We start from the raw sequence: 26230 nt of genomic DNA, 5'->3' as shown, positions 1-26230 counted from the left end.
TCCGCATCTTAGACCGTCAATCCGTGCATCTTATCACGTTGCTTGTTGAGCGCGTTACCGCGGAGATGTAGCACGTGTGGAGGCTTCATGCTATTCTCTGTGACATCCAAGCACAACTCGCCACACGCCCCACCGAGAGTGAGAAACACATTATAGCAACCACGAGGAGGTTACCCCATGTGACTCTACCCTCCCTAGCAACCGGGCCAATTTGGTTGTTCAGGAGACCTGGCAGGAGTCACTCAGCACGCCCTGGATACGAACACGCAACTCCAGGGGTGGTAGTCAGCGTCTTTACTTGCTCAAGTCTTCTGAGACAGTCGATCCGCGCATCTCATCACGTGGCTCTTTGTGAATGACACCGCAGAGACTCACAGCATGTATGCACAACTTACCACGCGCCCTGTTGAGAGCGAGAACCACTAATCGCAACCACGAGGAGGTTACCCCATGTGACTCTACCCTGCCTAGCAACCGGGCCAATTTGGTTGCTTAGGAGACCTGGCTGGAGTCACTCAGCACACCCTGGATATGAACTCGCGACTCCAGGGGTGGTAGTCGGCGTCAGTACTCGCTGAGCTACCCAGGCACCGATATTACATTTGTAAATATTTAATGAAATCATTAAATGCTCTATGAAAAAATACCCTAACTAAATTATAATTGAAAATGTCCTCTCTTGTCCAAAATGACCATTTCTTGAAACTACTTGCATAACTAGCTGCAAAAATGACTCTTTCCAAACTTGTAACTTACTCACATCAGACACACCCAGTCATGGTGAAGCAATGTGGAGGAAGTAAGATAGATACTGTTAATTCTAAAGACAAGAAGAACTACTGATAAGAGATTCTAAGAGCTATTTCCAGCTGTTTGTAGTGCCTGCCACTGTATATCCTTCCGAAGGATCCCGATTTTAGTAAAGGGTCGCTATCATTTGGTTTGTCACATTTCAGTGCAGATAGTTTTCTGAACCTGTGACAATGTAATGCAGGCTTTTCAAAGTGGCTGTTACTGAAGAATGATACAGTTAAAAACCTCATTGGACCCAACAGCAAACCCACAGCTTGTGTGTAAGCACAGTAAAGCCGGCGCCCCAATAGCTGATTTTTCCAATGATTTTTCATGTGTGAGCTTCATTAATGTAATCGCTGGCCAGGTGAAGGGAGACGAAGCACGCTTTAGCATTTCTCAGTGGGAGGTCGTTAAAGGGTTAGTTCAGCCAAAAGTGAAAATTCTCTCAACATTTGCTCACCCTCATGCAATCCCAGATGTGCCTGTTTAGCACCTGTTTCGGAATAAATCAAGCAAGCTACATGTCTGAAAACCTAAATCACACTATTACAATTGTTTATACTCACACGGTACTCCTGTTCTTATTTCGGTGAGCTGCACATGACAGGGAATCAGAGAGAGAGTTGCGGTGAGTTGGTATGTCTGTCACCCCTTCACCATTTAAAATCTGCAAGTGTGTCATTCCTCTGACTGAAGAGAGCGAGATCTCGGCAAAACAGTCTGCATGTGTAACACCTTCTGCCAAAATCGAGTTGTTTGGAGTCTGCTAGTGTGGCACTGGCTTAAAGTGCTCTTTCTCATTTCATATGCAAAGTATGCACTTACATTATAGTCTTAAAGAGGTCATGACATGCCTTTTTTATTTTAATTTGTTCCTTGTGGTTCATTATAATATTAGTAATAGCAATTAGTAATCATATATTTGGAAAACATGACCATTTTCCACCCTTATTTTGACCCTCTGTCAGAAATTTTGGTTTTGGTGCTGCTTCTCCTTTAAGACTTGACAGTAAACACCCACTGTTATGACTGGCTCTCTGCTCTTGACTGACCTGGGCTGCATTTCCCAAAAGCTTAAGTAGATGGCAGAAACCATTGGTGCCAATGGTCTCTACGATCAACTTAAGCTTGCGATGCTTTTGGGAAACGCAGCCCTGTTCTCATCTTGCCATCTCACTGCTCACCGCTACTGGGCGGGCTATGGAAGTAATAAGGTAAAGCAGGTGTCAATGTGTTGTGGAGGCGATGAAATGCAAATGGCTACCACAGTGTGACATCACAATGTAGAGGAAGTAGAGAACGAGTCGTTTTGGCAGGTTGGTTTCAACAAATGTTCTTTCTGCAGTGAGAAGGAAGTTTTGAGTTCTGAAACTTATAGTTTGTTTTTTACATTACAATGACTCGTACAATAATCATGTTCGCATGCAGAGTATGATTAAAATCTGAATTTCACTGGATTGGAAATCACTAATAAGGTCTGATGTTTTGTTACAAAAGGTTATGAGTGATTTTGTTTCTTTTACTGTAGGAACGGATTTCATGGCCAGACTACAAGAGCAGCTTAAATATTTTGTTCACTATAAGCTGTCCACGGACAAAACATGGCAAGGAGTAAATGTGTATTTGTCTGGTCATGAGGTGAGTTAAAGGAGTTTAGAGCTTAATGTTGTGTGTTTAAATGTGCTTTTTTGCAGTTTTTCTGATTGATGTTTATTTACAGACCCCTGGTGAAGGAGAGCACAAGATCATGGAGTTCATTCGCTTTGAGAGCACCAAGCCGGGTCATAACCCAAACACAAGACACTGCCTTTACGGTTTGGATGCTGACCTGGTGAGTAAATGTTTGTTTGTATAATAGTGTCAATTGAGTAAATGCAGTACATTATTAGAGGTGGGAAAAATATCGATATGTTAAAGTTTTGTGATATGTTATCCTCGTGATATTGTAAATAATTATTTACATTTTTCCACATTAATATAATGGTGATGGGGAAAGTTTTTTATCTTTGCCAAATCAATCTAAGAATTAAACAGTAGTCTCTTAGAAGGTGCCGTTATCATGCTTTACACATAATCACTCACCCTTACTGATTTATTACAGTTTTACAGTAGTAACAGGAACAATAATTCAGTACAGTAATAGAGGTATTTTGGCAAATGACAAAAATGTAAGTATCATATAAAATAAGCTAATCTTTTAAGTGAAATCTATTATACTTTTGTGTATTGAAACTGTGTTATTATTCAATACACATAATAATTTGTCATTATTGTAATAAATAATGTTTTTAAAGTGTTTAGGCTACTATTGTATTTATAAATACTATCATTTATTTTTAGAAAGACTAGCTACATTGACCGAACCACAGAAATAGGGAGCCAGTATGGTCTTACATGCTTATGGCTTTGCATTGTACATAGATATTAGGAAATAAACTGGCCTTGTTTTGGAAACTGGCACTTTAATATTAATTTAACAATGCATTTAGTGATTTGGAAACAGTTCTCTTTAGTTCAATGAAGACGAATGTGTGAAATTTTGCAATATATCATAGTTTTGAATCACAATATACCAAAAATAATCACAATAATATCTTATTGTGACCTAATTATCTATATTATATCGTATCGCCAGTTACCTTGTGATTCCTACCCCTAATTACTGTCACTGTTGCGTTATACCATTTATTTCTGACTCTATTTTAAGCTGTGTTTCTTATTCTGTCTCTCTCTTTCTTTGTAGATGATGCTTGGTTTGACAAGCCATGAGCCTAATTTTTCTCTCCTCAGAGAGGAGGTACGCTTCGGAGGGAAAAAATCACAAAAGAGGTAGGTGTGCCATCGTGGTGGAGTGAGATGTGTTTATTTATGTAGTGTGTATATATAAATATGTTACAGCGTTCACACTGCCATAATACCATAATTTAATACCATAGCTACACGAAGAGTCTTGGTGCTGAGCTTTTTTTATTGCAAAGAACATGTTGAAAATGCACTTTTAACCTGTTTATCAACAAAACCTTTTGCAATATAGGGCCTATTTACACTTGGTTACTTCATGCGTTTTTACGGATTGCTATCCGATTGAATAAGCTCATTCCATTTACACCTGACCACATCTTCCAAACGGATAAAAATCCGATCTTCAATTCCCATGCTATATGCAAATAACGCAGTTTACTTCTGTGATTATGCTAATGTCGTGCAGAAAATGTAAAAGATGTGGTTTATTATTTGATTCCAACTGACTTTGAACAGTGCGCGTGCGTCTCTGTTTGTGTGCGCGCTGTGAACTTCCCCCCCCCGGGCTTCTCGTAAGCAAGATGTGTCATGCATGTCAGCTGCGATCATTGTCAGTGTTTAGTTTCAGGTTTTTCAGAGATCTGCATCAAATATATGAAGAAAAATAGTCCTGTCTTTCCTACAACGTGCATCCGTGTCTTAATTTGTTATTACTTATTGCGCGACGCAAGCCCTATGCAATTATTTGGTAGCAGCTGTTATATTTCATGTTTTCCATATGCTAACGTAGCGCTGTTTGGGAACTCGGAGCTCAAGACCAGTCCTGTACTCAAGCCCTCCGTAATGGACAGCAAGCCAAATCCGCCTACCTTAATGCACACCAGGACTGTATGAACCAGTGAACTTACCCTTATGCCATCTCAAACTGGTATGACTTCTGTGGAACACAAAGATTTTTTTATTGATGTTTGATGTGTTTAAATTTATGCAATGCAAGTCAATGGGCTCCAACATTTTCAAGCTCTAAAAAGGACAAAAAGGCAGCATAAAAGTAACCCGTACGACTTCAGTGGTTTAATCCATTTCTTCTGAAGTGACACAATCTGTTTCGTGTGAGAACAAACCAAAATCGAACTCCTTTTGCGCTATAAATTTTGTCATCTGCAGTCTCCTTGGTGCGATAATGATTTGAAGCTCTGCGCACGCCTCAAGCATGAGGAAGCGTAATATAGCTTCAAGTCAGCTTGGAAGTTTTGAACCCCATTGACTTGCATTGTAAGGATATAAATGAATCATACATCTATAAAAATATCTTGGTGTTCTGCAGAAGAAAGAAATGTATACGAATTTCAGATGGCATAACACCTTGTCCTTATCAGACGCGATAAGATTCCATCGACTTGCAATCGGTCTGTCCACACCAGGTGTGATGCGACACCATGATATAAATACACTAAAATGAGGATAATTGACAAAAAAATAAATAAATAAATTAGAAAACAGAGCAATTACAGACGAAACAGTCTGTTTATTGAATGCAACTCATTTTCTCACTGAAGCTCTGTATTGACATTTGCTTTCTACAGCAAACCCGAGGGGATAAATACACAATCACACACATACACAGTGAAAAGTTACGTTATGAATCGCATCCTTATTCAGTCTGTTACGATTGTTTATGTTCACGCGATACTTCTGTCGTTATTTCGCCGATCTTCACGTGACAGGGAAGCGGAGAGAAAGTCAGAATGAGCCGGTATGTCTCCCCTCTGACATTCTGAACCAGTGTGTGTGTGCATGTGACAGAACTCCGGCTGAAGAGAACGAGACTTCAAGCACAACATTCGGTAGATGTGTGACCTCGGCCAAAATCAAGTTGTTGTGAATCCACTAGTGAGATGCAGACTTTAATATACTGCAATAAGAATAATTTTAGACCAATTTGTTGATCGCGCTGGCAGGTGCTATGTCGCAGAAATAGAAACCATTTAAAAAAATAGAAAACCCTTTCACAGTTGCTCGCCGTGTGTTGCCGCTGGTTAGGACAAAAACTCTGATTAACATGTAAAATATACTCATGTCGCACGTCGCATCGCAACATGTTAGGACACGGTGTAAGGGTGAGTAAATGATGAGAGAATACATTTTAGGGTGAACAGTTCTTTCAAGTTTCTGCTAGTTTTTAATAGCTCTCTCCTGAAACATTTTATGTTGTATGGACTTTATACTCAATGTGGTAACCCTGATATCATGTGCTTTCTGCAAAGCACCACAGTTTGTTTACGCAGCAGAAACTGTGTCAAAGCACAACATGAGCCTTCTGTTGTTGTTGTTGCGCTGCAGCGCCGCTTGTGTGCATGGTGTGAAACAGGCCTAACAATTGCATTATTTAACTATGCATACAAGCTATTGGAAAGCATCTTGTGATCATTTCAATAAATGAGTTTTGTCTGGCCTGCAGGATAACAGCTCCTGAGGAGACGACCTTTCATCTGCTCCACCTCTCTCTTATGAGGGAATACATTGACTATGAGTTTTCTGAGCTCAGGGTGAGGATATACAATCTTCATATTCACACACATTCTGCACACATAGCCTGATGAACTCTTGCAAACCCAAATAATGCCATAAAGTCAAGTGAATATGACATCTCATTAAAGTCATTGTAAATAATGTAACTGCCTCACAGTTGAGACGTCAGGTGTAATAAACTGTCAAACTGACCTGTTTTTTGCTGCAGAAAATTGCTCTGAATAATGTCATAACTCTACATTTATATTATATCCATCAGAAAAAGATCTCATTTGAGTATGACCTGGAGCGGATCATAGATGACTGGGTCCTAATGGGTTTCCTGGTGGGGAACGACTTCATCCCTCATCTTCCTCACCTGCACATCAACCATGATGCACTGCCTCTGCTCTACCGAACTTACATCAGTGTGCTGCCCACTCTCGGGGGTGAGTCAGTCTGCTCGCCAATCACAAAACATTAGAGATCGACTGATATTATTGTTTTATTTATGCATTTACGTACATTGACAACGTAATCAATTATGACTAATCTCTGGTGAACTGCAAATTTTCTGGTGAAAACTAAAATTGTGCACAGTCTACAAAGAATTAATTTGACTAGTTTTAGTTGCAGTATACACTTGTTTAAAGCCTCTTAATTAATATTTAAAATGTAAAGTCTTTTGTGTCCAACTTTATTGGTAAACGTGATATTAAAGAACCAATAACTGATTAAGTGGAAAAGTGTAAACAATGGTTAAAAGTATCGGTCAAACCGATTATCGGTCTATCTCTAAATAGCATGTGTGTGTTTGTGGGTAAAGGTTTGTGTTGATTTGGAGAGATGTTACTATAATACGATCTGATTCTGTTGTGTTGATGACATTGTGTGGCCTCCAACAGGCTACCTGAATGAAAACGGTCACCTCAACCTCGCCCACTTTGAGAAGTACCTGGAAAAGCTATCTGATGTGAGTATCAGTCAGTGATTAATAATACACACCCAGTATTACTTTCACAATGCAAGAAAAAGTCTTATCATACTGTACTGTATTGTACAACATTCTAAACTTGACTATAAAATGCTATACTGTTCTTAATTATACCTGAATGTACTGCTCTATACTATACACATAATATCATACTATTCTGTGCTTTACTGTACTTTTCTATACTAAGACAATTGATGCCATCATCTCTTAGTTTGACCGTGAACACTTCAGCGAGGTGTTTGTGGATCTGAAGTGGTTTGAGAGTAAGGTGGGGAACAAATACTTGAATGAGGCAGCTGGGCTGGCGGCCGAGGAGGCTGATGTCAAAGACATGAAGAAGAGTAAGGTGAGCATTAGGAGTATGCAGCCTGAATAGTTTAGGCCAAGGGATACTTCTGTTGTATGCGTGATGCAAACTTCATCATCAGCACAGTCTGCGCGGACTGTCCACCCACAGCCCAGATTTTCTCGACGCGCGGACAGTCCTCGTCTTTGTGCATCGCCGGCACATGCGCCTGCCGTTGACTGTACGAAAAGAGTATCACAAAGCAGTCATAGTGCGCAAGTGTCGACTGGGTGCAATCTGACATGGAACACAGTATACCCGGGCCTTTACCCTCTAACTGTTCTTCCTAGTAACAGTCACGGGGGACGTGGTTCATGGGACATTTACATGATCAAGGTAGCATCAGTTCTGAGATGTTTTGTGTTGTCATGCCAAAATCTGATTTTCCCATACACATTTAAAACATGGTGGTGAATGTTAGCTATTGCAGTTTAGAGGAATATTCTGGGTTCAATACAAGTTAAGCTCAATCAACAGCGTTTTTGGCATAATGTTGATTACCACAAAAGTTTATGTTGACTTGTCTCTGCTCATCCTTAAAAGAAAAAGCAAAAATCTGGGTTACAGTGGGGCACTTACAATGGAAGTGAATGGGGACAATCCGTAAATGTTAAAATACTCACTGTTTCAAAAATATAGCCACGAGATGTAAACAGTATGTGTTAATATGATTTCAGTGTGATTAAATGCCTTGCTAACCTTTTCTGTGTACATTTATAGCCGTAAAAAACTTTGATTTAAACAACTTTTAAACAACATTATTATTATAAGTGCTTTTATAAAATTATAAGCTTCACATTTCTGCCTTTAAACCCTCCAAAACTGGCCCTCTTCATTTCTATTGTAAGTGCCTCACTGTAACCCAGATTTGTGTTTTTTTTTAAAGAAAAGTACGGACGAGTTGAAATTTGTTTTTGTGGTAATCAACATTATGCCACAAATGCTGTTTGATTGAGCTTACCTTGTTTTAAACCCGGAATATTCCATTGAAATTGACCCCCAAAATGACAAAAAAATGTAGAGAGGTGGTGGTGTTAGAAGTAGCCATGCTGCCATTGTCTCAATGATTTACATTCTGTTTTAGTTACAAAGGTTCCTGTCTTCTAAATGAATGTGGTTTTTCTGCTTTCACCTCTTGTCTCTTGTTGAACGGGCATCTTATTCTTGGTTTGTGCAGTTCCAATGCTGGCTGTTTTTTGTTCATTGTGTAATCCTCTATATGTTATTATAGTAATCACTGTAAATGCTCTGAATATCCTTGTCCTGTGTGTTCTCAGTCTTCAGAGGGCTCCCTCTGTCTAGCTGCACTTGGAGTCAAGGATTCTAACAGCAGTCCAGGAAGAGGTATATGCACGCACGCACACACACACACACACACACACACACACATGCGTTTTCTCAACTATCTAAATGGGAAAATGCCATAGACTTCCGTTTTTTTTTTTTTTTTTTTTTAAGCTAACTATAATTACTGTAAAACTAACCCTAACTCACACCCTAAACCTAACCCTAACAGAAAACGTTTTGCATTCTTTTTTGCATTTAAAAAAATCATTCTTTTATTTATGGTTTGTTTTTCCAAATAAGGACTCACAAAATGTCCCTAAAGGGAGTTTTGGGTACACATTTGTTCCCAAACTATAGCTAAGTAAATACACACACATACAAAATACAGCTGTTGTTGTTGTTGTGCTGGTTTGTGCTGGTTTTGGTATAAGAGCCTGAGGGAATAGTTCATCCAAAAATGAAAAATCTGTTGCCATTTACTCACCCTCATGTCATTACAAACCCATATTATTTTCATAATGCAAACAAAGACATTCAATAGCTTTTTGTGAGCAACATAATGAAATTTAAGTTGTTATTCACTGAATCTTCCTCTCCGCCTTTTGCATATTCATACTTGCCACATGATAGAGTAAGCGCAGATGAGTTTTAAGAGCGGAGGTGGAGGTTAAGATTTTCAGTGAACAATTGCAGAATTTTGGTCTGTTCCTCTAACAAAATTGTCGCATGAATTCAGGAGGACGATTTTCTAACTGTCTCCATGTTTCCCACAATGTACCAAAAGGCACAGAGGAGGATGGTGAGGATGATGACATGTTTGAAACAGAGTTTCGACAGTATAAGCGCACCTATTACATGACCAAGATGGGTGTTGAAGTCGTTTCAGAGTGAGTCTTTGTCCATTTTAGTTGACTGGACAGCAATATAAGTGGATCGCTTTACATCTGAATTTGAACAGTCCTGTAAAGTCCCAAATATGAAATATGAAGTCTCATTTTCTGTGTGTTCATCTTGCAGTGAATTCTTGGCCAATCAGGCTAAATGTTACGTGGAAGGGATCCAGTGGATCTTACACTACTACTACCATGGAGTTCAGTCCTGGAGCTGGTAAGCTGTGTGTGTGTGTGTGTGTGTGTGTGTGTGTTTTTGACAACAACTGTATCTGTATTTGCTTTTGCAATTTTGATAAAAGTTTATTATGTGCATAATACCTAATTACACGATAATGCTGCATAAAGTAGGCAAATTTGCCATGTAACTTCTGCAAACAGTTTATTGGAGCACTCGTATTGACCATAAGGCCACTGCTCTGACATACAGTAGCTAGTTTAAGTTGTTACAATATATTCTCAGCATTATTCTTGTCCGGTTCCTCTCTCAGTTACTATGTTACTGATTCTTAAGCAGATTCTTAAAATCACGCTGAACTGTCAGAGCAGAAAAGGAAGCAATACCACAACAAAACAGGTCTCTGTATGTGTGTTGGTGAGTTTGTCTATGTGTTAAGATATCTTATGCTGCTCACATCACTATAGGTATTATCCGTACCACTATGCTCCATTCCTCTCTGATGTGAGAAACATCTCTAGTCTCACTTTGACCTTTGACCTGGCCAAACCCTTCATGCCATTCGACCAGCTCTTGGGTGTCCTGCCTGCAGCCAGCAAAGATCTGCTTCCACAGTGTTACCAGGTAACACATCAGTGATATTCTGTTGTGTTTTAAGCCATCGTTAGAAACTTGTTGTTCGTACTCACTGGCTCTCTGTTCATCACAGCACCTTATGACGTCACTGAGCTCGCCCATTGTCGAGTATTACCCACAAGACTTCAAAACAGACCTGAACGGCAAACAGCAGGAGTGGGAAGCCGTGGTGCTCATCCCGTTTATCGATGAGGTGCTTTAATACTCTGCATCCAAATATTTATGATAGTTGGGTTGTGGAAGCGAAGTCTCATGATTTCTGTGTGTTTAATTTCAGAATCGATTGTTAGCTGCGATGGAGCCATACACGCATAAAATGACCCCGTCGGAGAAGGCCAGGAACAGGCATACTGAGTGTTCTGTCTACTGCTTTGATAAAGAGCAGGACTATGCCTACAACTCCCCCTTACCCCAAATCCTCCCCAGCATCGTCCACTGCCATGCCAGGTATGATCAGCCACCCACTCTGATGTTTATAATATTGCACCCACTCATCTGTTTTAGACATTTACTTCTTATCTTAGTGACCCTTAATGTATTTATTTGTGCATTGTTTTGTTTTTAGGCAAACGGCAATCCCGATTGATGCATGGCGTGTGCCACTGGACCATGTAGGGCGCAGGATTGACAGAGGAGCGCTTTACTTCTGCGGCTTCCCCACCTTACAGCACATTCAGCATAAAGTAAGCTGATCTCAACCCTGACTGCAAATAACCACATATTATCAGATTAATGCAGATTATTGTCTCATTTTGACAGGATTAACACAGATTATCTTGCTCTATCTGTCTCTCCCACAGTTTTATAAGAAGAAAAGTGGAGTGATGGTGTTTCAACAAAGCAGCAGAGGAGAGAACATGATACTGGAGGTTTTAGACAGCCAGGAGTTGGAGCAGGTGAACAGTTTGTACCTTTAGATAGAGGCTGTGTAACTAGACTTCTAGTGGATTTTCTCAGATCTTTATTGTTTTTTACGAATACATCAAACGACTTGAATTGTTATTTTATGGTAAGTTATGTGTTAATATCCTTGCTCGACTGTGGTGCAGGTAGATGACGTTGCAGCACTGGTTCTTGGAAAGTGTGTTTTTGTGAACTGGCCCCATCTAATGGAAGCTCGAGTAGTAGCTGTTTCAGATGGAGAAATAAAGTAAGTGTGTTACTTGTTGTATTGACATTCATTTCCTGTCAGATATTCTGTTATTTACTGTCAGATAACGTCTGGATACGTTACTTACAGATATATAACTCAACTTTTAATATGTTGTCTGTATCTATTGCTTTGCAGGTATTCTTTAGAGGAACCCTCAGGATCACAGACACTGTATCTGGGGAACACTCCTCCACCTGCTAAAGTGACCAATCTGACTGATAAAGAGCAGAAGGAGTGGGTTAAAGAAGTGCAAGGCCTCACAGAGCAGTATGTAACTCCTTTTATTCACAGAATGTATTGTAGTGATAATACTAAATCAATTAGACTGATGTACAGGCTAGTGATTAGTGGTTTCTGTTGCTCATACTTGAATTAGTGATTACTTCTAAACCCTAAACCCGTAACCTTAACTATTAAATTTCAGCACATAACTAGTCCCACACATTTGTGCTTCAGATATGGATGATACCTGAAAGTGAGGAGTGCTGCGTGTGCTTTTACCAGGGCTGTCAAATTAACATGCTAATTCAGTGTGATTAATTATATTAATGCAATTACAAATTAACACGCTAAAAAAATAATGCGTTAAAAACAATTACGGAATTAATCGTGTCTCCGGACCATAATTTTGAATATTCCTTCCATCTGAGCAATTCAAGGTTGAAGTACTCCAGCTTCATAGGCAATGCGCAGCTGTACGAAAAACAAACCACACTCAGGATTGCTTGACACTAGCAACAGCACAAGATGAGACTGCATTCTTGCGTTAAAACACAGCTTGACAGAGCGCAATGCAGAATGCAGGGATCTCAAAACGTGTTTTTCTAAGTTTCAAACTGTATAACTTGACACAGCAACCTTAAAGGTGCTGTAAGCGATTTTAGCATTCTAAAGCTTTCAAGTGACTGAGCTGTTGAATTAGTTACGCCCCCTTATTCCAAAACCCCGCACTCCAAAGATTATTTTAAGACCAAAACCGAGCAAAAGTGCAGCATTGTTTGTTCTTGTTGCGGTCCGCGGACACAACAGGAACAAAGTCAACAGCTGTCACTGAGACCGGTGAGATATTTCAGGACACTTATTTCATTAAAATCTTTAAGGGAGTAGAACATTTTTTGCATACTTTTCCATGACAAAAATCACTTACAGCACCTTTAAAACGCTGTTTATGACATTATACAACTAAATTGAAATGCTCCTAAAGTGTGCATCTGACACGTGTACATTGGCGCGTCCTTAGACAAATCCTTATAAATAAATCTATCTCAAGTTAATGAATTCAATTGCAAAATGGATTGCTGTGGAGTGTGGACTGTAGGTCAATAATAGGCTTGTGTTCAATAATACTGGATGGAAATAAACAATATATTGCTTTGTAAAGCTACTTTTTGTATTGTCTTATACATGCATTACTCAACTGCCACAATAGTGGGATGCATTTTAATTATCTGAATTATTATTGTTATAATATATATATATATTTTTTAATAATAATTTAAATGTAACTATTTATAATTATTTAATCATATGTTGAATTATTGTTATTTGAAGGTTTTTCTCAGCAAATTTATATATATATATATATATATATATATATATATATATATATATGCGATTATTTGCAATTAATCACTTAGCCTTTCTATTCGTAAGGGAGTTAACAATGACCAAATATCATTTGAGGTGGATGGGGAAAGAATCCCGGGGCTGGCAGAGATGCCTATTCGAAGTTTAGGAAGGGAATACACTGCAGATCTTTCAGACCAAGTAATGGCAGGGTAGGTCCTGAAGCAGCTAAAAGAGGGCCTTTATAAGATAGATCATTGCCATCTTCCAGGCAAATTCAAGGTCTGGTGTTACCAATTTAAACTTTACCATCACCTGATGTTGCCACTAAAAATGTCTGAGATCACTGAAGGGTCAGTGGCAAAGATGGATAGCAAGGCCAACAGTTACATCAGGACGTCGCCGGGGTCACTGCATTGTTTTTCAGATGTTGTATTGTTTGGACAAAATGCCTTACAGCTGCCACTAAATTCCATCACACTGTGGTCAGCAGCCTCCAGAAAGCAGAGGAAAGCAATGGTAGTGACAGAAGTATCCAGGATAGAAGACGAAGGGTATATGATTAGAGCAATCAGCCAGCAGCAGCAAGGGCGCTGGACTATGTGGGAGAGTGCATCTGATAGAGCTTTAAGTTGGGCTGACCTGTGGAAGGAACCTCAGGCCAGGCTAAGGTTTCTAATAAGATCCACTTTTGACACCCTTCCCAAGCCCTGGAAATGGCACAGAGGAAAGTTGTCCTCTCTGTAATGCCCCAAGAGCGAATCTGCAGCATATATTGGCTGATTGCAAGACCGCCTTGGCATATGGACGGTACAGGTGGCAGCATGATCAGGTCCTGCACAAGCTGGCGGAGATCCTAGAGGTGTGTAGATTAAAGGCCAACAAAGACCATCACACTAATCAGAGGAAGTTTATTGATTTTGTAAGAATGGAGGGGCCGTCCAAGGCATTGTATGGAGGGAAGCCAGATCAATCCTTGCCCATGGAAGTGATTGGACAATGGAGGTTGACCTCAGTCAGCAGCTGAAATTTCTTTCTGAAGTCGCTCCTTGAGGCCGACATAGTGTTATGGTCTAAATCAGTGAGGAAAGTCATGATGATTGAGCTTACCATCCCCTTGGAAGAGGGACTGGAGGCAGCCCATGAGTGGAAGAAGTTAAAATACACTGATCTGGCCTGCAAGTGCAGGGAAAATGGAGAGAGGACTGCCACTTACCCTGTGGAGGTAGGATGTTGAGGATTACTTGGAACATCAATGTAGCATCTATCGAAAGACATTGGTATCGCTGGATTGTCATTAAAGTGTTCTCTGAAGGAAATGGCAGAGGAAGCTGAAAAGGGGAGCTTCGGGCTATGGTTAAGAAGGAAGGACAAAAAGTGGAGTGTGCAGAAGTGAGAGGCTGTAGGGAGAAAGTAGGGATAGGGAACATTTGAGATGTTTGAGATTATGTGTAGTACAGTTACTTTAGAGGAAGGAATACTATGGCGGGTGTCTGAAGGTAAGATTATTGGAGAGGTTTGTCCATAATGTTGTGTGGTCGGGTAGAATGCCATACGGAATCGGGCACTGAGCATGCATTAACGCACCAGTGGGACTAGCACAGCCTTAGCCACTGGGTTGGCACATATGGTCAGATGGGAGGTTATGCATATGGAACCGGGGGCACTGAGTACACATTAACGTGTCAGTGGGGCTATTACAGCCTTACCCACCGGTTGGCGCATATTGTCAGAACTGAGGGCACTGAGCATGCATTAACGGTGTCAGTGGGGCTAGCACTGCCTTAGTCACCGGGTTGGGGCATATGGTCGCATGGGAGGTTATATGCCGCATGGTGGGTATGGTATAGTATGTGCAGCAGATGTCAGCATGGCTGAAGCATTGGGACGTAGGGTAGGATTTCTTTGTGGGGGAGTCCTTGAACCTTGTCTGCATGCTAGGACCTGTAAAGGAGATATTTCTTGATGGGAAAGCAAGAATGAGAGGCATTGAAAGAGTCCATTGGGGAGTGACAGGGAGATGCCCCACCACCAGGAGATATTCTGAGATTAATGGGGTGAAACATCTATGATGGGTGGCTCCTGGCTGATTACCCTGCAGCTGGACTGAAGGCACTGGCAGAGGTGTGGCAGGCAATAATGCCCAGCAGGTTTTGACAACTATCTATGCACCTGATGCGATTATTTGAAAAATCAATTATGTAATTGTGATAAATTTTGATTGATTGACAGCCCTAGCTATAACTCATCTAAATGTTAAGACATATGCTTTTACAGAGCCATATCAAGGGACCAAAATATGAAAGAGACCTGAGGGTGGGCTCTTTTGACTTGGGCCAGTAAGCAACCAACCAGAACGCCTTAGCAATTGCATAACAACGTGCTAAAAACCACTGAGAATAACTTAGCAACCGGATAGCAGCACCCTAATGTTGTGGCAACAATTTTGCATGGACAAGTTCCACTCAAATTAATAAAAAAAAATTAAAACATTTAGTATTTATATATCGCCCTAATTGTGTATCCAAGTACTGTTAAGAGCAGTTCTGCATGTTCATTATCTTAGAAAACTTTGCATATTTCTGAATTCAGTGAGGTACATGTATTGTTTAAATGTTCATATGTTTGTGTAAAATGCTAAATTTTTTCTGGTTTTCAGCTTCGGCAAGCGTAAAGGCATTGTGATCAGTGAGACGGATGTGGTGGTATACGCCCAGCTGCTGACAGGCAGGAAGTATGTCATTGGTCACAGTGGAAAGGTCCATTTGGAGAAGCAGTTTTCCAAACAGGTCCTGCCCTTTCCATACCAGACCATTGTGAAGGTAAATACTTATACAGTGAATCATGAATGCCCCATACAGTGGTACTGTAGATGCTGTTTTAAAAAAATATCAGACATTTTTCCAAAAACCTTTTCTACAAAGAAAAGCTGATTCAGTGTGCACATTTTAAGCAGAAAAATATTCTTTATGTTTGGAGATCGTTGTTGATGGATTTTTCTGTACTTCGAACAATTGAGGCTATATATGTTTAGTCACTCTCATTTTCTTCAGAATCTTTCTCATTCTTTCATTTTCATCATGTCCCAAATATATATCTTGCCTCTCTGTCTTGATTTTTTTATATTTGAAGTTTGATTTTTGCACTTTAGGATATCAAAACCTTTGACTCCTCATTGACACGCTTCAAGACATTGGAGGAGCTGTTTTCTCCAGGAACCGTTGTATTTATGGTTGGAAACCCATATTATGGCACAATGGGAGATGTATGTACCACCAAAGATCTCTCCAAACAGTTCCAACAATCTGTAAAGAATTGATTTAAATTATTGTTAAATGTCACTTATGTAAGGCTGCTTTCTGTTGGCTGAAGGTGCAAGACTCTAGTGATGTCATCAGTGAGGGACGAGTCAGAGTGGTCTTCTCCGTACCGTGTGAACCTCAACTTGATGCCTTAATACAGAACCAGCACGTAAGGCTTAAATTAATCCACATTCCCCAATCTACACTTAGCACAATGTGACTGAACCATAAAACTCTCCAGTTAAATTGATTTGTTAATGTAATGTTTTTCTGTCTTAAACCTTTTACTTTATAAAAGATTTTACTAATAGTCTTTTGCTTTTCACTCAGAAATACTCGGTGAAGTACAGTCCTGGGTATGTGCTTGCCTCCCGCCTGGGAATCATTAGCTACCTCGTCTCAAGATTCTCCGGTAGCATCTTCATTGGAAGAGGATCCAAGAAAAAGTCAGTACAATTCAGATTTTTTTTAAAGAAGTAACCAGACTTTTAACCAGTTTTGCCATTTTACGGAATTACAAATCCTACATGAAAATTTGAAATTGAAATTCTCATAAGAACTAGGAATATGCTAGTGTCATGAAACTTATATATTATACTGTATACTGGAATTATGCAAAGGCTACAGATCACCTCTAAGGATATTTGATGAAGCCTTGTCTAATAATATTTGAGATGACATGCAAGTCCTTGTTTTTTTGTCTTTATCTATTGGAATCGCTATGCTATTTTCATCCATTCAGTCCTCATGGAGAGCAAAAAGCGAATGTGGGCCTTAATCTCAAGTTCAACAAGAAGAATGAGGAAGTTCCTGGATACACCAAGAGAACAGAGAAGGAGTGGCTCTACTCGGCTGCTGTAGAGGAACTGTTAGCTGAATACTTAGAAAGGTGTGTACAGTATGTGAGTTTACGAGTTTGTGTGTGGTTGTGCCCCTGCTGTGTTTATCTGTATGTGGGTATTTGAACAGAACTGTGTCCTTGTCTCACAGATTTTCAGAAGTGTTTGACTTTGTAGCGAGAAACAGTCACGATGACGTGTTTTTTGAAGATGACATTTGGCCAGGAGAGGATGAGAATGGGTGAGCTTTTTCACATTTGTTCTTCCATGACATAAGTCAGTCTATGTGCCAGGCACACAAATAAAATCTTATTTCAGTATTGTCATGGCAAGATGGTAATTGTGACACTGCTATGTGTACCTAAATCTGTTCAGAAAAGCACAGAATGTATATCCTCATATAAAATTGCTTTATTACCAGTGATGATAACTGTATTGTTCTAAAAACATTACCTTTTTCATGTGTATGCCATTGAAAATCATTGTCAAGAGGTTTGATAATGATGGATGATGTGATGGTCTTTCTCTTCCAGGTCTGAAAAGGTCCAGGAGATCCAGACATGGCTTAAAACTCATCCTGTCAGCTCTTCCTCCAGAGCGTCATGTGACCTTCAGATCCTGGACGCTGGCATTGTGGAGAAGATTGAGGAAGAGCTAGAGAAGACCAAGGTGGGGAACACACAGAAACACCTACAGTACATCATGAAAAATCACAGTTTTGTTTCAGGCTTTGTGCTGATTTTGTGCTTCTCTCTATGGGTGACAGGCAAAGAAGATGAACAAGAAAGTGCGGGTCACTGTGAAGCCTCACCTGCTCTTCAGGGTATGTGCATGTCAATGATTATGCTGGGTCAGCCAGCTTGAGTGGAAAATTAAAGGAATATTCCTGGTTTAAAACAAGTTTGGCTCAATCAACAGCATTTGTATCTGAATGTTGATTACCGCAAAAATTAATTTCGACTTGTCCCTCCCTTTCTTTAAAAAAAAGCAAAAATCTGGGTTACAGTGAAGGGCTAACAATGGAAGTAAATGGTGGCCAATCCATAAACATTAAAATACGCACTGTTTCAAAGGTATAGCCAAAAGATGTAAACAATATGCATGTTAACATGATTTTAATGTGATAAAATCACTTACTAACCTTTTCTGTGTAAAGTTGTAGAATTGGATATAACTTGTTGCCATGACAACGTAATGGTGTAAACCCTTTGATCTGGTAATTCAGAAGTCTGCTGTAAAAAAAAAAAAATTTACATCTCAGATAATACACAAGTTTTAACAGAAGAATGAATGTAAGTGCTTTTATAAAATTACTTCTCATTTCTGCCTTTAAACCCTTCAGAAATTGCCACCCATTCACTTCCATTGTAAGAGCCTCACTGTAACCACGATTTTTGCTTTTATTTTTTTTTTTAAAGAAAAGGAGGGATGAGGGGGCCTGGGTAGCTCAGTGGTAAAAGACGCTGGCTACCACCCCTGGAGTTCGCTAGATCGAATCACAGGGCGTGCTGAGTGACTCCAGCCAGGTCTCCTAAGCAACCAAAAATTGGCCCAGTAGCTAGGGAGGGTAGAGTCACATGGGGTAACCTCCTCATGGTTGCTATAATGTAGTTCGTTCACGGTGGGGCACGTGGTGAGTTGTGCGTGGATGCCGCGGTGGATAGCGTGAAGCCTCCACACGTGCTATGTCTCCGAGGCAGCTGGGATTCATCCTCCGCCACCCGGATTGAGGTGAATCACTATGTGACCACGAGGACTTAAAAGCACATTGGGAATTGGGCATTCCAAACTGGGGGAAAATCTACCCCCCCAAAAAAAGAAAAGGAGGGATGAGCTGAAATTAATTTTTGTGGTAATCAAGATTATGCCACAAATGCTGCCAATTGAGCTTAACTTGTACTGATCCCAGAATATTCCTGTAAGTTAGTTTATTAAAGTCTTGTGTTGGAGATTCCAGATATGGCCACCATAAACTCTGGTTTATATATCTAAAAGAGTATATAGTGTGTAGGATAATGTGCTCGTGTGTGTGTGTACAGCCGTTGGAGCAGCAGCATGGTGTAGTTCCTGATCCTGAGGCAGAATATCACCTGTTTGACCGTGTCATCAACGTCAGAGAGAGCTTCTCTGTTCCACTCGGCCTTCGAGGAACTGTCATTGGTATCAAAGGAGGTATCAAAGCATAAACTGATACACAGTCTGACCTTCAGGGCATTCTTTGGCATTAGCTGGAGACCTCTTTTTTTTTTTTTTCTTCCTCTGTCCCTCATTCTTCTCTGTCCTGGTCCCTCAGCTGAACGAGAGGCTGAAGTTCTGTATGAGGTGCTGTTTGATGAGGAGTTTGCTGGAGGACTCACTATCAGGTACAGCAGAGGACCTGACATCACCTATGTCTATGTGTTACATATTGTGCTGAATGATTTGTGTTTGTGTTTTGTGCAGGTGCTCTCCTGGGCGTGGCTATCGATTGCCCCCCAGTGCCTTAATCAACCTGAGTCATGGCAGCAGGAAGGAGCAGGGTTCACACAAACTCACAGCCATTGTCAAACCACAGCCCTCTTCTTCTCATTTCGCTCACAAGGGCCAGCTGGGTGGCCTTAACCACTCGCCATGCTCCGCGTTTATACCTACACAGGTAAGTGAGTCACACAATCACAGACACGATCACTCCTTGTGGCCAATGATCTAAATGAACTAGTCACAAATGTTACAAGTTACAAATGTAACTTTCAACTTAATGTCTGTGGACATCATGTGTGGCATGCTGTTGATTACCACAACAATAATTTTGACTCGTCCCTCAGTTTGTAAAAACAATAAAAATCATGCGTACATTAAATATAATGATAATGAAAGCTTAGCAGGCAGCACCGTGAATAAACATTAAAAATATGCTATGTTGGAGCCTTGACCTTGTGGTTGGACATGTTGCTGTGGTTCTCATGTGGGCAACATGAGTTTGAGTCTGGCTTGCATCATTTGCAGGTTCTATTCTCCCTTCTTTCTCCCATTGTTTCCTGTCCTATACAATACCACTTTGAAAACAATGGCAGAAAGGTCAAAAATAAGATTCCAAAGAAATATATGCACCTAACAATCTATTATGATATGAAACTAACAAACTATAAAAAGTATAACCATAACTTTATAAAGACATTACATATTTAAACATGAGATGTTTTGGCTTAGCTTACTGACGTTGTCTGTTAGGGCTGGGTGTTGATATAGGTTTCCCAGTTCGATTCAATTCTGATTCAGTTCTGATTTTGCTAACACATGAAAGAAATTATCTCTCAGCTGATATGCTGTTAATTATGCAGGGGACCTTGTAACTAAGAACATTTTGAAATATTAATTTGACCAGTTTTATTTTATCATTAGATTTTCATTTTGGTCACATTGTAGCTTTTCTAAACTGTACAAATCCCTATATTCCATCAATAAATATAATGTCTTGGGGGCCTGGGTAGCTCAGCGAGTATTGATGCTGACTACCAACCCTGGAGTCGTGAATTTGAATCCAGGGCGTGCTGAGTGACTCCAGCCAGGTCTGGCCCGGTTGCTAGGGAGGGTAGAGTCACATGGGGTAACCTCCTCGTGGTCGCGATTAAGTGGTTCTTGCTCTCAGTGGGGCACGTGGTAAGTTGTGCGTGGATCGCGGAGAGTTGCACGAGCCTCCACATGCTGGGAGTCTCCACGGTGTCATGCACAACGAGCCACGTGATAAGATGCCCGGATTGACAGTCTCAGAAGCAGAGGCAAATGGGACTTGTCCTCCGCCACCCGGATTGAGTAACTGCGCCACCATGAGGACCAACTAAGTAGTGGGAATTGGGCATTCCAAATTGGGAGAAAAAGAGAGAGGGAAAAAAAAAAAGTTTTTATATATATATATATATATATATATATATATATAGTGTGTGTGTGTGTGTGTGTGTGTGTGTGTATATATATATATATATATATATATATATATATATATACACACACAACATTAAAACCACCTGCCTAATGTTGTGTAGGTCCCCCTCGTGCCGCCAAAACAGCGCCAACCTGCATCTCAGAATAGCATTCTGAGTTACCGTAGACCAGGGGTTCTCAATGGGGGCAGTGCAATGAGAGCAAATTAGTAGAGAGGGGGGAGTTTATCAGTCATAATAATCAAATCTGTCGTCAAGTTCCTCTTTGCATTAAAACATTTATCTAGACTTGGAGTATATCAGTTGGTTCTCAATTATACGGGTTGGTAAGCATTTGTACTGGGGTTCATTTGATTTTGAAGTCTAGCAATACATCTGAAGGATATGGTTAGCAGCGTCAAATACACAGGTGGAGGCACAACCTCGGCTAATGCACCTGTATGGCTCTGCAGATGGATACGGCTCAGTGGACAGAGAAGCGCGAGTGCAAAGCTCTTAAAGCTCGAGCTCTTAAACTCGGTGCGAGAAACTGAAACCGTTTGAATTTGGCACAGTTCTACATCACCACCCTTGAATTTACTGTAGTGACACTAACTGTACTTTAGGGAGAAATAGATTGATAATAAATATTATCATATCACTACTTCAGCTTTATTAAATTTGTCATAGTCTACATTAGGGGAGTGAGAGAATATGATTAATTTTTGTTACAACTTTAAATGTTTATATTTTGTATTTATTGTTTTTACATGTGTTTAGAGTAGGTCTACTGTTTAGGGAAGTAGAGGGGCATTCATCAAAAAAAGGTTGAGAACCACTGCCGTAGACTTTGTCTGTTGACCTCTCTCATCAACAAGGCGTTTTCGTCCACAGAACTGCTCCTCACTGGATGTTTTTTGTTTTTGGCACCATTCTGAGTAAATTCTAGAGACTGCTGTGTGTGAAAATCCCAGGAGATCAGAAGTTACAGAAATACTCAAACCAGCCCATCTGGCACCAGCCAATCATGTGGCAGCAGTGCAGTGAATAAAATCACGCAGATACGGGTCAGGAGCTTCAGTTAATGTTCACATCAACCATCAGAATGGGGAAAAAATTTGATCTCAGTGATTTGGACTGTGGCATTATTCAGTGACAAATGGATTGGTCTTCGGACACACAAGCCAAACTTTTACTCTCAAGATGCAAAGTTTTAGCCTGAAATTTGGTCAAATATGCAAGTGAATGGCTTTTAATGCATAGATCGATCTTGGGATTTTAGAATCGAGATTGTTCAAATGAAGATCCTGATGCTTAGGAACATTTGTATTTTTACCTATCCCCGCTGTCTGTGCAACATTTTTAGCATTCATGGAAACTGCGTACACTGTGACATACTGTATATTAAACAAAATGTAGTCCAGTATAAATCTATGCCTATACAGCTTCTTCTTCAACAGTGCAAAGGGAAGTATGTTGCTCCATGTGTGAATTGACTAATGGTGTTGAATTCCCTATTGACAGCATCAGAATGGCAGACAAAGTTTTAATCTCAGGGCTGATGCTCAGAGCAACAGACACTTGCCTCACAAAGCCCTCAACCAGAAAAACCAACATAAGGTACAGACTGTGTGTTAGAATCTGCGTGAATAACTGTGACATTAAAAGGCCTTTCTGCTCTAGGGATGAACGCCTATAATACATTATAACACCTCTGTGTGTGCTCCTGTAGGACTCTGGTACTGAGAGGGAGTTCAGTAATGTATGGCAGTCTCTGCAGAGTTCAGGAATGCCTCAGAAACCACCTGCTCACTGGCAAAACAATGTAAGTCTCCATTCTGTCTTACTGTACCAAATACTGTATGTTTGCAAGTGTGTGCTTGTTATTTGTAGTGGATGACATTTACCTGGTGTTATTTATAACAGGCTGGGAAAAGCAGTGGATCAGTGCCACAACAGCAGCAATTGGAGGGACAAAATAAACAGATCCAAGGCAACGACTCTAACAAACCTGTAAGCTTTCAAATGCCACTGCACTGCATAGATCAGCTGTCAATCAACACTCACACCTGTAGTACCATCATCAGTTGATCATATAGTCACTATTTATAATATAGAGTGATTCAAGGGTGTAGGTTTGGTTTGAAAGTTGCTGGGGCAAGACAGGAAACTATTATTATTTTTAGATTATTAAAAGATCTTTATTGTAAAAGATTGTAATTTTTAAAACAAGGCAGCAATTAAAAGAATGAGTCAAAGGACCTTGATTATATTCAGAATAGTTCTCCCATAAATGAAATGTGGTTTCAAGATTGTATGACTGTTTCTTATGGGGAACATAAAGGAATAATTTTAATGAATATTCTGGACCGGTCTGGAATAGTGGTTGATTGTGACTCACTTTAAAGCTTAAACACAAATGTCTATGCATAGACTACATTAAGGACACGTTTAGGTCCTTTGAGTCACTAGGAGTGCGGGGTTGCATTTTCAACAAAAGACCATTGTGAGGGAATGGCTTTAATGACAAGTAAAAAAAAAAACAATTAAGAGTTTTATTGTCTTTATTAATATCCCTTTGTAAGCTGTACCAAATACTTAAAAAATGTTTATTTGATTTTGCAGGCTGCAAGTGGCAATATTAGACTGCTAAAGAGAAATGAAGATTTGAATGCTGCTCTCCTACAGGGGCCTTCAAATAAGGTATAGAATAAAACACATTACTCCTCAATAGCTTTTTATGCTTTTTACTCTTAAAAAAAAAAAAAAAAAAACTGAGTAGCTTACTAATTTTCTAAAACGGTAGGAACAGCGATGTTCAATAAAAGGTTACATTTGATAAAAATAATCGGAAGAAACTATTCTTTTACCATATAATACTGCTCATTAGCCTAACTGTAGGCTATTTATGGTTGCCTAGCATTGCAGCAAATGTGTGTTTGTTTATCAGCTGTTTTACAATTGCTTTGAATGTGGCTTACTAAATCAGTATTTGAAGTCAAAACTTTTTCTTTTTAATAGGTAACTTTTATCTTACATGTATGTTTTACAGGTATCCACAGAATTTGAAGAGCTTATAGCCAATCTGAAAATCTCAAAGGAGTCTGAGCCCATCCTGCCTCATTCACCTAAAGAGCCCAAGAGCCAATCAGGAGAACCTCTCTCTCCGCAGTCCTTTGCCATGGTGCGCAATGCGTGTTTCTTATTGCAATGGTATTAAAGAAATGCTGGCACAAAAGAATGGTTGTAAAGTACAATGGGGGAATGTGTAAAATATGGAATTAAGTAGGTGTCTGATCAGAATGTATAGTGATTTTAATGCCTTAGCAAATGTTTAAAATATATATGTTTTCTTCTGAGCAGAAGGGAACTCTGGTTTTGAAAGAAATGTTGAAAATTGACAGTTCTGCAACAAGTTCCTCTGCTCCTGACTCCACTTCACTTTCTGGAGGCCAGAGTTCAGAACCCCCCAACGCCCAACAACAGAGCAAGAGACGCTCCAGCAAAAAGCTAGGTACTTCAGTGTGTCTACCAATCACAATCAATGTGCAAGATTTTAGGTGATAGAATCAATAAAAGATTCATGAACGTGACTTAAATTTATTGACTAGATGATGAATTCTTACACCTGAGATGTTGCCTATTGTGTATCAAATGTGCATAGTGAATAATTGAGTCTGCTATGTCACACAGCTGCTCGGATGAACACACCTCAGACTGAGGCCCCAGCACCTCCTCTGGCAGGCCAGCCTCCCATCCTGCCCAGCATTGCTGTTGAGCTTGGCCGGGTGTGCATGGGTCTAGGGATGGGACCTCCGGAATTTGCCTTCCTCCGCAACAGACAGGTCAGTCAGTCTCACAAGCTCCTTATCTGTCTGTTTAATCTCCTTACTAGCCATTATTGCATTGAGAATACACTGGACCATTTGGAATTCATAGAAATCCCACAAGTGACCTTCCACAAAAAAACAAACAAAAAATAAGTCAGTTTCAATTGCTTTACATAACCAAGCCAAACCATATTGTGACAAATAGAAAACTGTTTTTAAAGGAATAGTTTACTCAAAAATATAAATTTGTTCGTCATTTATTTGCACTCATGTCATTCCAGACCTGTTTGACTTTCTTTTTTTTGCGTAACATAAATGGAGGAATTTTTTAAGGTTGTCATGTTTGTTGATTTCAATTGGTAACATGTTCCAAAGTTGAGATCCCTTCATCGAAAAAAAAAAAAAAAAACCTTTGCCCCCAAGTCGTTCTACAGTAGTCAGTCCTACAATGACCATTCACTATGCTCCTGGTTGTTCTGCTACCATTCTGTCTATTTATAAAATTACATAACACCTGATGGGCTTTGTTGTGCAAACATTTATAAACTAATTTTATGTATGACAAATGTATATAATTTTTTTTATATATAACAATGATGCCATCGATTTGATTTATTGTGGATTCACTTGTTTGAGTCCAAACTGTGATGCAATATGAGATGTGGGACAAAATCATTGCATGCATAAAAAGCTGAGCCGCCTGCTTTGAAATGTACCATCTAATCAATTTGAAACAGTTCATGTTTTTGCGTTAGAACTTGCACTGCTTTTTGCTTTTGCAAGGTTTAAGCATGAGCCATTGTGAACAAGCATCTCTCAATGACAGAATTTTCCTTTCTTTGGGTGAACAAGGGTTGGGCACTATGACCAAAATTCTTTTTTACAGTATGAGTAATTTTATATCACAGTAATGGTACATATCACAATTTTGTTTATTTTTCTGAAGGAAAAAAAAAGGGCTATACATTAACCATGTGATACGGGTGGGCAATATAAGCAAAAAATTATATAGCCATATTCTTGCCATTTTTGTTCCATAATGATTCATGACAATATAGCCTACACATATAAATGCCCTGTTCACAAAGGTGTTAGTTAATTATTCCTGAGGTAAATATAATATTACTTCTTTCCCCGTGTTTGCGCAAGTACACATGACCGTAGGAAAGCTTGACAGCATCAGCAACCGTAACTAACAGCAGTGGGGCCACAATATATATCACCATACTTCTCAGCCCTTCATAAGCCTTTATTTTATTTTC

General features: G+C 39.8%; 1 protein-coding gene across 1 annotated transcript in view; it reads left to right on the top strand.

The window, feature by feature from the left end:
* Positions 1–26230, top strand: part of xrn1 (5'-3' exoribonuclease 1) — a 31145-nt gene that overhangs the window by 2432 nt on the left and 2483 nt on the right. Inside the window, exons 4-38 of the mRNA XM_051697125.1 lie at positions 2324–2433; positions 2516–2626; positions 3539–3624; positions 5999–6086; positions 6329–6497; positions 6954–7021; positions 7254–7388; positions 8666–8732; positions 9460–9562; positions 9693–9782; positions 10211–10367; positions 10453–10572; positions 10657–10826; positions 10945–11062; positions 11180–11275; positions 11429–11529; positions 11668–11799; positions 15758–15920; positions 16250–16363; positions 16471–16569; positions 16731–16846; positions 17143–17289; positions 17391–17480; positions 17773–17908; positions 18006–18062; positions 19279–19411; positions 19533–19602; positions 19682–19874; positions 22663–22758; positions 22871–22963; positions 23065–23151; positions 23764–23841; positions 24191–24322; positions 24502–24652; positions 24832–24983. Of these exons, the coding sequence (XP_051553085.1) occupies positions 2324–2433; positions 2516–2626; positions 3539–3624; positions 5999–6086; positions 6329–6497; positions 6954–7021; positions 7254–7388; positions 8666–8732; positions 9460–9562; positions 9693–9782; positions 10211–10367; positions 10453–10572; positions 10657–10826; positions 10945–11062; positions 11180–11275; positions 11429–11529; positions 11668–11799; positions 15758–15920; positions 16250–16363; positions 16471–16569; positions 16731–16846; positions 17143–17289; positions 17391–17480; positions 17773–17908; positions 18006–18062; positions 19279–19411; positions 19533–19602; positions 19682–19874; positions 22663–22758; positions 22871–22963; positions 23065–23151; positions 23764–23841; positions 24191–24322; positions 24502–24652; positions 24832–24983 (4028 nt within the window). The remainder of the gene's footprint in view (positions 1–2323; positions 2434–2515; positions 2627–3538; positions 3625–5998; positions 6087–6328; positions 6498–6953; positions 7022–7253; positions 7389–8665; positions 8733–9459; positions 9563–9692; positions 9783–10210; positions 10368–10452; positions 10573–10656; positions 10827–10944; positions 11063–11179; positions 11276–11428; positions 11530–11667; positions 11800–15757; positions 15921–16249; positions 16364–16470; positions 16570–16730; positions 16847–17142; positions 17290–17390; positions 17481–17772; positions 17909–18005; positions 18063–19278; positions 19412–19532; positions 19603–19681; positions 19875–22662; positions 22759–22870; positions 22964–23064; positions 23152–23763; positions 23842–24190; positions 24323–24501; positions 24653–24831; positions 24984–26230) is intronic.

The sequence above is a fragment of the Myxocyprinus asiaticus genome, chromosome 5, assembly GCF_019703515.2.
Source record: "Myxocyprinus asiaticus isolate MX2 ecotype Aquarium Trade chromosome 5, UBuf_Myxa_2, whole genome shotgun sequence".
Lineage (NCBI taxonomy): Eukaryota > Metazoa > Chordata > Actinopteri > Cypriniformes > Catostomidae > Myxocyprinus > Myxocyprinus asiaticus.
Note: the sequence above shows the minus strand (reverse complement) of the source record. Positions and strands in the feature narration are given on the sequence as shown.